The sequence below is a fragment of the Spermophilus citellus genome (genome assembly GCF_964194105.1).
Source record: "Spermophilus citellus genome assembly, chromosome: 18".
Classification (NCBI taxonomy): Eukaryota; Metazoa; Chordata; class Mammalia; order Rodentia; family Sciuridae; genus Spermophilus; species Spermophilus citellus.
The window spans coordinates 53,448,122-53,460,329 of record NC_138200.1 but is presented as its reverse complement, the minus strand read 5'-3'; the positions used below and the strand labels follow the sequence as shown (position 1 = coordinate 53,460,329).

The 12,208-nt window shown below is 36.0% G+C and overlaps 1 protein-coding gene across 3 annotated transcripts in view; it reads right to left on the bottom strand.

The window, feature by feature from the left end:
* The window catches only part of TANGO6 (transport and golgi organization 6 homolog), a 186,348-nt gene that overhangs the window by 117,496 nt on the left and 56,644 nt on the right, over positions 1-12,208 (bottom strand). For all 3 annotated transcript variants that reach the window (XM_081274396.1, XM_081274397.1, XM_081274398.1), the window contains exons 11-12: positions 11,932-12,126; positions 2,352-2,486 (exon numbers count right to left, since the gene is read on the bottom strand). In XM_081274396.1, the coding sequence (XP_081130522.1) occupies positions 2,352-2,486; positions 11,932-12,126 (330 nt within the window). The remainder of the gene's footprint in view (positions 1-2,351; positions 2,487-11,931; positions 12,127-12,208) is intronic.

The following is a 12,208-nucleotide window of genomic DNA, read 5'->3' as shown; positions in this document are numbered from 1 at the left end:
AATGGAGATTTCCACAATCTATTTTACATTTGAGACATGGTTTAAAATAAGTGTTAAATAAGGAGAAGCAAAAAAACACACTGTAAATTTATGGAAATAAAAACTATTCAAATTAATATTCAAATATAAAAATAATCGGATTAGCCAGTTAAATCTAACAAGAGTGCAACTTAAGGAACATTCTGGACGTGAACCCCACCTTTATAATTCTAATATGGCTTAAAACTGAACCAAAAACTTTTTTTTTTCTAAATGACATGGAAAATATAAAATTAGAAGTGCTAAGTATATTTACCAAGAAAAGGGCTTCACATTATCAACTGGCCCAAATAAAATTCCTTTTTCCCCTTAAGAACAGGCAAGAGAGGCAAATTCTAATATATCAAGAATCAAATCAGGGGGCTGGAGGTGTGGCTCAAGCAGTAGCGCGCTCGCCTGGCATGAGTGCGGCCCGGGTTCGATCCTCAGCACCACATACCAACAAAGATGTTGTGTCCGCCGAGAACTAAAAAATAAATATTAAAAAAATTCTCTCTCTCTCTCTCTCTCCTCTAAAAAAAAAAAAAAAAAAAAAAGAATCAAATCAGATTTGAAACCTCGAACTCAAAAATCCATTCCCACAGAGTTCCTTACTGGTTGCTAAGGATATGACAGGCTGGTTTCAGGTTGGATTTCATAATACCTGCACTAAGAGTCTTCTGCTTCCTTGCAGTCTCCCAGTCTAATGCGTTATATAATTAACCACTCATACCCACATGTATGATCTAGCCCTTACCTATCCTTTCTTCTTGTTAGTACTATTCTTCCCCTTGATCTCTGAAGTTCAGCTACACCAGTCTTCAATCAGTGTCTCAAGTACACCAAGCTCCTTCCTGCTTCTGAGCCTTTATAAATGATGTTTCTTTAATGGGAAGGGTTTCCTCCATCTGCTATACATACAAACTCCTATTCATCCTTCAAGTCGTACCTTAAATTTACTGGAGATCTCCTCAACCTTATTAGAGGGTTATGTTCTCTTGATATCCTGCACTTCTCTTTTGAGGCACTTTATTCAATTCTAAGTGTACATGTGTATATATGTGCACGCATGTGTATGTATTTTTGGTACTGGGAATTAAACCCAGGGGAACCTTACCACTGAGCTATATCCCTAAGCTTTTCTGTTTTGAGACAGGGTCTTGCTAATTTGCTGAGGCTGGCCTCAAACTTGCAATCCTCCTTTCTCAGCCTCCTGAGTCACTGGGATTACAGGTATACATGGCTACTCTGGCTCTAAGCATTTTTTAAAAATAGTCATTTAGCATATGACTCTCTTACTGAACTATACATTTCATGAGGGTAGAGGCCATATCTATCTTGTCCAATGCTATATTCTCAGCCCCTTAGTTCAGTAACTTGGCACATGGTAAGGATACAATAAAATTGTGTTTGAATGAATAAATTTTAAAATTATGATGAGTTAAATGTGTAAAAGACATAATTAAAAGTAGTTGAAAGCAAACCTTTAACATGCTACATGATATGGGTTGAACAATGGATCTTGGGTTAAAGTGGACTGTTCACAATAGCTTTAGTCCTAAGCAACTAAGATTAAAGTTTAGTAAATACTGGGGGCTGGGGATGTGGCTCAAGCGGTAGTGCGCTTGCCTGGCATGTGTGCGGCCGAGTTGATCCTCAGCACCACATACAAACAAAGATGTTGTGTCCGCCGAAAACTGAAAAATAAATATTTAAAAAAAATTCTCTCTCTCTCTCTAAAAAAAAAAAAAAAAAATTTAGTAAATGCTGTCCACTGACTACAGTGGTAGGAACTTCTGAGCCATTGTTGAGCTTTGGGAAGTGAGGACAAACACTAAATGCAAAACACTATGCTAGATATTTCCAAATCAAGTGTCCACCAGATGTGAACAGGCAGTGAAATCTACTCAAGTAACAGGGTAGAAGTGGTGCTTTCCCTTATCCTCTACTTTGTTTTTTTTTTTTTTTAAATTGGTTGTTCACAACATTACAAAGCTCTTGACATCTCATATTTCATACATTAGATTGAAGTGGGTTATGAACTCCCAATTTTACCCCAAATGCAGATTGCAGAATCAGGTGGGTTACACATCCACAATTTTACATAATGCCCTATTAGTAATTGTTGTATTCTGCTACCTTTCCTATCCCCTACTATCCCCCCTCCCTTATCCTCTACTTTGGAAAGAATTCTCGTTAACAATCTAAGTTGTTCATCCTGGTTCTCATAGATACAATATCTACTCTTATTTTTCATAAAGAATGGAAGGGAAGCAGCAAGGATTTTATTTTTCTTTTCCTCCATTCAAGTTTGGCTCATTTCTACAACTCACCTGAACAGCTCCTCCTAGCATGACCGCCACCAGCCCCATGGACATGCTCAGTGTCTGCGATTCCACAGTGCTCTCTGCCTCATGAGCCAGGCTTACACATGCTCTCTGCAGTGTCGCCGCTACAAAGTCTACTACCTACCAAAAAATAGAAATTTGAATTAGTGTGGAGTTAAAAAAAATTCAAAATTCTTTGTATGTCTGAGTTTGTTTTATCTTTTTTAATTTACCAGTTAATAAACTGGTAAGAGGACACTCCAAAACATACATAAGTCAACCAGATGAAGAGACAAGACAAGGTACGGGTATGAGATAAAGAACTTCCACAATCTCTCTGACCTAGTTGCCCTTCTAGCACCTCCCCTGTTCAGCAATTCAGAAACTCCTAAGTGTTTTACATGCATAATCTCACTTAATTCTCATATCAACTCTGTAAGGTTTGTACTATTATTCTCATTATGAAATGAAGACAGTGTGATTTGCTCAAGGTCATAAAGTTACTAAAGGAGAAAGCCTATACTTTCCTAACTGTTTTAATATACTAATCGAACATCCTTTACTTTTCATGAATTTTGCCAGGAAATTGAAAATAAAGATAATTCATAAATTAACTCAAAATGGATCAATGTTAAATGCAAGACTATCAAACTGCTAGAAGTTAGGAAAAAATATAAATGATTCAAGGTTTGGTGATGACTTTTTAGATATAACACTAAAGGCAAAATCCAGAGAAAAAAGAAGTAATCAGTTGGACAACATTAAAAAAAAATCTGATCTGTGAAATATATTATCGAGAGAATACAAAGACTGGGAGGAAATGCATGCAAAAATATCTCTGACAAGGGACTGTTAACTAAAATATTTGAAGAACTCCTAAAACTCAACAATAAGAAAACAAACAACCCGACTACAAAAGTCCTAAACTGTCTTTTACCAAAAGATCTGTAAATCCTAACCAAAGAAGACATACAGGTGACAAGCATATGAAAATATGCTACACATCAAATGTCCTTAAGGAAATGCAAACTAAAACATCAGTGAGACACTCCTACACACCCCTTAAAACAGCCAAAATCCAGAACACTGACAATACCAAATGCTGATGAGGATGTGGAGAAACAGGAATTTTCCCTGTTGGTGGGAATGCAAAATAGTACAGCTACTTTGGAAGACAGTTTGGCAGTTTTTGAAAAACTAAATAGATTAGCATGGTGGCATGTACCAGTGGTCCCAGATATTCAGGAGGCTAGGGCAGTTAGATCACTTGAGCCCAGAAGTTTGGGGCATCTGGGCAATACAATGAGACTTCAATTCTTTAAATATAAGCAAAAAAAAAAAAAAAAAAAAAAACATACTATATATACTCTTGCCATATAATTCAGGCATTGCACTCAATATTTACCCAAAGGAGTTAAAAACTTATGTCCACATAAAAAAAAAGAACCACACATGGTTGTTACCACATTTCTAGTCAGGACTGCCCAAACTGGAAAATAACCAAGATTTCCTTCATAAGGTGAATTTAAATGGTACACTGAGACAATGGAAGACTATTTAGTACTAAAAAATGAACTATCAAGTCATGAAAAGACATGGAGGAAACATAAATGCATATTACTAAGTGAAAGAAGCCTATCTTAAAGGATTAAATACTATATGATTCCATCTACATAAATTTAGGAAAAGAAAAAAAAAAAACACTGAGACAGTAAAAAGACAATAGTTACCAAAGATTAGAAGAGAGGGAGAGATAAATAAGTGGAACACAGAGGATTTTAGGACACTATAACAATTCTATAGGATACTTAATGGTAGAAACATTTTGTCCAAATTCATAAACTGTGCAACATCCAGAGAAACCTAATGTAAATTATGAACTTTGGGTAATAATGATGTGTTAATGTAGATTCATTAACTGCAACAAAGGGGAAAGGGAATGTAGCTGTGATTGTTTGCCTAGCACATGGAAGACCCTGGGTTTGATCTTCAGTATTGCAAAAACAAGAAACAAACAAAAAGACCACCACTGCAGCAAAGGTAGCACTCTGGTGGAGGATGGTGATAATGGGGAAGGCTATCTAAACAGTGGGCACAGGGGACATATGAGAAACCTCAGCACTTCTCAATTTCTTCTTTTTAAAAAAATATTTTTTTAGCTGTAGGTGGACACAATACCTTTATTTTTGTTTATTTAATTTGTTTTTGTGGTGCTGGGGATAGAACCCAGGGCCTCACACATACCAGGCAAGCACTCTACTGCTGAAAAGACATGGAGGAAACATAAATGCATATTACTTTCTTATAACCCTAAAACTGCTCTAAAAAAACTATACTTATTTAAAAAAAAAAGGGGGGGACTTGTTACTTTCTAACCATCTTAGAGAGTCTCCTAAGGAGTTTTTCTTCCTTAGGAATATTTCCCTGCATTTGACAGTCTAATTCTAATAAGCAAAGAATGAGGGAGGAGATGTTTAATTTTATCTAGAAGCCAGTATCCTCAAATAATCTGTACAAATGATCCAGATATATTTATAAGAATCAAATATTTTTAAATTCAGCTACTTGGGGGACTGAGGCAGGAGTTCAAGGCCAGCCTGGGCAATTTAGCAAAACCCTGTCCCAAAATAAAAAATAAAAAGGGCTGGGTGTAGTAGCACACACCTGTAATCCCAGCACTTTGGGAGGCTGAGACAGGAGGATTACAAGTTCAAGACCAGCCCCAGCAACTTAGCGAGGCTCCAAACAAGTCAAAGAGGCCCTAAAAAACTCAGCAAGACCTTGTCTTTAAATAAAAGAAGCTGGGAATGTAGCTCAGTGGTAAAATGCCCTTAGCTTAAATTCCCAAGTCCCAAAAATGAATAAATAAGGCTGTGGATGTAGCTCAGTGGCTCAGTGCCACTGGACTCAATCCCTACTACTTTTAAAAAAGGAAAAGTGGGGGCTGGGGTTGTGGCTCTGTGGTGGAACACTTGCCTGGATTCAATTCTGAGCACCGCATATAAATAAATGAATAAAATAAATGTCCATCAACATCTAAAAAAAATAAAGGCTTAAGATTGTTCATATAGAAATTTTATATAGCATTTGGCTAACAATTAAGCTTTAAGTGGAATTAATTTGGTCAGCATCATTTTTTTAATTTACTTTTTTGGTTGTACACAATACTTTATTTTATATTTTATTTATATATGACAGCAGAATGCATTACAATTCTTATTACACATATAGAGCACAATTTTTCATATCTCTGGTTATATACACAGTATATTCACACCAATTCGTGTCTTCATGCCTGTACTTTGGATAATAATGATCATCACATTCCACCATCACTAATAACCCCATGCCCCATCCCTTCCCCTCCAACCCCTCTGCCCTATCTAGAGGGTGTCTATTGCTCCCATGCTCCCACTCCCTATCCCACTATGAATCAGCCTCCTATATCAAAGAAAATATTTCGGCATTTGTTTTTTTGGGATTGGCTAACTTATTTATTTTTATGTGGTGCTGAGGATCGAACCCAGGGCCTCACACATGCTAGGCGAGTGCTCTACCAGTGAGTCACAACCCCAGCACTGGTCAGCATCATTTTAACTGAGTGTAATCACCTTAATTAGAAACACCTTTGAATAAAGGATGGCAGACACACATGCATGCACACACATATGCACACATGCCTATTTAGGATTAATGGCCCAAAAAGGAGATATCATTTTGAAAATGGGAAGGCTGAGATAGGTCATAATCAGCCTCTAAATACCATGCAAGCTTGCATGTTTACCTCTCTGGACAAATCACATGCTGTGCTAGAATCTTTACTGCAAGTCTAAAGTCAGGAGAATGGCCTGTTAACACTTGTTTTTTGGAGCAAAGCAGGAAACTAGAAAGAATATTTAAAACTTCCACTTACTGAAAGAGCAATTCTGGTTATAGCAATTTTTACCATTCTCTCCAGCCAGAAGATTTTATTGACCCTAGAAATTAAGGACACTAGCCCTTTCCAGAGAAACTATTGTTTCCATCATCTTAGCTTACCTATTTTGCCTCCAAAGAGTTTTCTAAAGTACTCCTTATTTATATTTAGCTTTCATATCAGCAGAAGTACTGTTAAATTACTAAAATAGAACTATCTAGTCTTCCAACTTTTTTTCTAGGTTCCTTTCCACTATATATATATATATATATATATATATATATATATATATATATATATATATTTTTTTTTTTTTAAGGATGTAAAACAAGTAGTATAATCCTTTTTAAGAAAGAAATTTTCAGGTTTGGGAAAGTAGCATGTGTAAGGCACTGGGTTCAATTCTCAGCACTACATGTAAACAAATAAATAAAGTAAAGATCCACTGACAACTAAAAATACATATTTTTTAAAAATGCTGACAACTGAGTGGAAGGGGGTTAGAGGCCTCATTGTTGAGTAGCCCTCATCATAAGCCTCCTGTTTTTCAATCTGACACTCTCACTCAAGTTCAGAGTGCCTCAGGTTCAACATCTCTCAAGAATAAACTTCTGGCTTTTCACTGGGGAGGGAAAAGGAGGAGAGTTGGAAAAATTTCAGGAAAAAGGGGGTCTCCTGAATCCTATACAGCCCTGCAAACCATGTTAAGCTGTATATTCAGCTCCATCTTTATAGAGTTTCTCTAGTGCTTCCAGTTCTCCCACAGCTCTGCAGTGAAAAGTAGCTTTTTCCAACATTTTCTTTCTTTTCTTTTCCTTACAAAAAAAAAAAAAAAAAATCTTAACAGCCTTATTGAGGCAGAGTGGTTTGCTTTTGATTTCTCTCCATGCAGACATTTAGCTTTCCAATTTCCTAAGTTGCAAGATCAGATACTATTTTCAAGTTTCCAAATTTTGTTATTCTCTTTTAACTTCTCTCTCTTCTCCACTCTGTTGATCCCTTGGTTTCCAGAGACAGTGGGCAAACACACGTGTTCAATACATTGTCTTTAACCAGAAGCCCCTACTTTTTATATAATGCACTTCCATGTTGTTGAAATGTTTTTACAATGAGCATGTGTTACTTATGTAAAAAAAAAAATTAACATCTGAAAAAGAAAAAGAAAAAGCCACATAGAAGCACTTCTACTCTGCTGATTGTAGCGATGCTGTTATAGCGAGGAGAAAGTGCTGGCATTTTTCTGAAAGGACAGAAAAAAGGGAATCTTGCTCAGTCCACAACAATGACACTGGCCTTCTTGCTGACCTACTACATTTTGGCCATGTTCCCTCTATCTGAAACAACTGTTACACTATGGATCTCAAGAATCCCCTTTTTCCCCACCTTTAGGTTTTTGCTAAAAAGGTACTTCCACAGTGTGGCTCTCCATGACACCCTATTTACCACACTCCTCTTAACATTCCTCTTTTCTTGGTTTGTTTTTCTCTCTAGAAATTACCATCATCCAACACACTATGTATTTTTGCCTTCTTATTTATTGTATCTCTCCACCATGTGAATATCAGCTCCATGAGAGCACAGACACATGTATGTTTTGTTCATGCTGTGAACTTGGTACCTAGAGAGTATGTGGCTCTCAATATGTAGCCGTGGAATGAAAGAACTCATTAGTACAGAGACCACAGCATCCCATATTCCTTTCTGTACCTCATATATACAATGTGTCATCTTCCAGCATACTCTATTGAATATTTAATCTTTTACCCATACATCTCTTTAACATGCATTTCTAACAGATAAGGAGATTTGTATTTTATGTAACTACCATACCATGATTATACTCAGTAAGAATTCCTTAATATCTCCTGATAACTGGTCCATAATTGGTATAAAATGACCTCTTACAGCTAAAGTGAGGTGCTAAGCAATTCAGTGAGACCCTGCCTCTAAATAAAATATTAAATAGAGCTGGGCTGGGGCTATAGATCAGTGTAGAGCATTAAAAAATAAATAAATAAAGATATTAAAAAAAATAAGGCTGAGGATATTGTTCAAAGGTTGAGTGTCCCTGAGTTCAATCCCTGGTACAAAAAAAAAAACAAAACAAAACAAAAAAAAACAACCTCTTATAATTAATTTGTTTGAATCAGGATCTTGCTCTTTTTTAAAGCATTCATTTTAATTTTTTTAGATTTATTTTTTAGTTGTAGGTGGACACAATTTCTTTCATTTTTATGTGGTGGTGAGATTGGAACCCAGTACTTCACATATGCTAGGCGAGCCACAACCCCAGCCCTAAAGCCATTTATTTGATGAAGAAACTGATCCACCCTATTGTAGAATTTTCCACATTCTGGAGTTGGCCAATTGCTTCCTCATGGCAGTGCTTCCCTGGATCCTCCAGGCCCTGCATTTTCTTGGTTAGATTCTGGTTTAAGTTTCAGATTTTTGACTTTGGGGTAAGCATCCTTCCCAAGTGGTGCCACATACTTCCTAATGCATTACATGAGGAGGTATGTATGATCCACTTGTCCACCTATGATAATGGGCAATCAGCCATGCCAGGCTGAAATATTTAGAGGGATTTATGCTGATATCTGCATTAACACTGAAATGTACCAAAAATAAGATGGGTATAGGGATACACAAATGGATAACTATGTGATAAAGCAAGTATAATAAAACACTAATAGTCATATTTTGGTAGGTAGTGGGTGTATAAGTATTCACTGTAAAATTCTTTCAATAAACAAATATTCCTCATTAATATGATATAATTAATTCATGTTAAGCAAGAGTAAAATAATTGCAAAAATTCATTCAAATTTGAAAATTTTCATAATAATATGTTGGGGGGATTTTCAGTTGCTTTGGTGTTTTGGGCTTCATATATTCATTATTCAGTATACCACTGATAGTTCATCTAACAATTTCGGCAGAAATCTATGATTGTTACCTAGGTCCATTATCTCCCCCAGAGGGTTGCAAAATGTAATTTTCTAGTCCTCACTTTGAATTTCTTGACTGTGAGTATCCTATAAAGATAAATTTTCCTTTACTGATTATTTGATTACTACTGAAAATTAGTTCTTTTGGAAAGGCAACATAAGTACTTTATTCTTTCTCTTTATCAATTTGCAAAATAAATAGTGTTTTAACAATCTTCAAAGATGTGCTATAGGGGTTTTTGCTTATATTTTCGTATCTTTGATGTGCCTTAATTTATTGCAGACATTATTATTTTTTTAATATTACAATTGTCCTCTCTATGACCAATGGGAAACCCTTCAAGTTGGCTCGTGAATGTACTGACATAACCCCATCAATCTGATAGCTTCCTTGCATTTGGGCACAACAAAATGCCTTGAAACTTACAATGTATTACTCCTACCCCAGACTATAATCCAGACCTCAAATCAACCTTTATTCCAAAGCACTTCAAGTGAGCCAGGCACAGTGGCACAAATCTATATCTCAGCTACTCGGGAGGCTAGATAGGAGGATCATAAGTTCAAAGCCCACTTGGACAATATAACAAGATACTGTTTTCAAAACAAACAACCAAGCAGGTTTTGAGTTCTTTTAGAAAACGGTATTTCAAGTCAGGCATAGTGGTACATACTTGTAATCCAAGAGACTCAGGAGGCTGAGGCAGGAGGATTACAAATTCAAGGTCAGCCTCAGCCACCTAGTGATATCCCATCTCAAAAAAAAAAAAAAAAAAAAAAGAAGAAGAAGAAGAAAAGGGCTGGGGATGTACTCAATGATAGAGCTCAAAAGAAAATGGTATTTCAGGGCTGGGGATGTGGCTCAAGTGGTAACCCGCTCGCCTGGCATGCGTGCGGCCCGGGTTTGATCCTCAGCACCACATACAAACAAAGATGTTGTGTCTGCCGAAATCTAAAGAATAAATACTAAAAAAATTCTTTCTCTCTCCCTCTCTCTTTAAAAAAAAAAAAAAAAGAAAATGGTATTTCATAACAATAATCTGGCACTAAGAATGCTTATTGCTACTAGGTTGTCATTGCTTCTTGGCATTGACCATGCTAGGAAATACCTATTTTTTTAAAAAAGAGAAAAAATTAATCATGGATTCATACTTCTAACTAAGATTTTTTTCCTAGTTCTTTGATTTCATATTTATATTTTTTCTTATGCTAAAAATCTTGATTTCTAATAATATCAGTGGTTACTTAGAACTTATTTTCTTTATCCATCTGTGTTTCAAAATAACATACCAATATTATCAGTAGCAGTAAGATTACTAAATTCAATTTATTATTTCCTTGTGGTTTTTTTGTTCTAATACACATTTACCTTAGCTAAAGGATAATCTCTTGGGACAAATAATTTTTGTACTAGTCCAACACCATTGTTCCTTAATTAGGAGTAAAGTCAGATAAGTGCAAAAGCTCAAGTCATATCAGTTTTTAGGCCATTTCCCCTTCCAACTAGCATCCTGAAACAAAAACACAAGGTCTAGATGAAAGAGTCTCCAGGGAAGAGATATAAACATAGGAGAAACAAATCACCCTACTGAGTAACATGGGGTCAGTGAACTAAAGGAATAAGAGGCCAGGAAAGAAATCATGAACATAATTTTCATTAAACAGGCAAGATAGGTCAGAGCTGACAGGCAGCTGAAAATTTTCTCAGCAGGAGCTATAGCGAAATGCTGCTTAGCAACACCAGAAGCAGATGACAATGACAGCCATACAAAGAGCTGGAGAATCAGATTTAAGCATGACAATCATACCATCTTACAAATAACTATTCACCAACCAAAGAACAATTCTTGTAAAGTGGTTAAAGATGGTGACTGCATTGCCTAGGCCATATTACTTTTATTTCCTATTTTTTAAAAAGGTAGTAAAAATAATGTCTAAGCCAATAAAATTCAGGCACTGACTCATAAATAAAAGTACAACTGCCCTGAAAGCATTTTTTTTTTTTTAAACATCTTAAAATTTCACAGGGTGTTGTGGAGATAAGTTGTCAGCTAAAGTACATATGGAATTTAAAGTGATCATATTAGTCATTTATTTTTTCAAATTTGAGTTTGGTTTTTTACAATATTTTTTAGTTGTAGATGGACACAATACCTTTATTTTATTTATTTATTTTTATGTGGTGCTGAAGATTGAACCCAGTGCCTCACATGTGCTAGGCAAGCACTCTACAACTAAGCTACAACCCCAGCCCTCAGATTTGACTTTTTAATCATTTTCAACTTTTGATACACATGAAGCTTTAAAAAAGTAAAAATGCCCAGGCTCTCATGCAGATGTGCTAAATCAAAATATCTAAAAGGTGGCTAGTACCAATATTTTGAAAAAGATTTCAGACAACTTTATTTGTACTCAAAGTTGAAAACCATTGTGATGTAACATATCAACATATAAAATAGTTCTCAAAGTTTTATGTGCATGAGAATCACCTCAGAAGCTTGTTAAACAGGTGGATTCCTAGGAGCCTAAGAAAGTTTTAGATTCAGTTGGCCTAGTGTGGGCTCAGTATTTGCATATTTAACCAGAATTCCAGGAAATGGTAACACAGGTGTCATCAAATGACTCTCTGAGCAACATTTCTGGGCATTTTTTGGAAAGAATGTAAAGAAACCAAAACAGACTAATACCATCAGACTGGATCTAAAATGTGGCAGCCACTAACCTGAGTGATGTTTGTGAATATCTGCTCAGACATTCTCTCACACAGAACAGCCAGCAGCTGCAGCACTAGCAGCTTCCGTTCCTGGCTTTCCACAAGAATTGCATGATGTTGCTCTAATTCCAAGAGGCTTTTGCTGGAGGAGAAGGGCTTAGGTTTTAACTCTGCTTCACTTTCCATAGCCAGATGAGTCAACTCCTGAAGCACAGAAGGAAAGTAAAAGCCAGCAAAATTAAGAGCTTTGCAAATGTAGCTAGAAACCTTTGTTTGAAACATATAG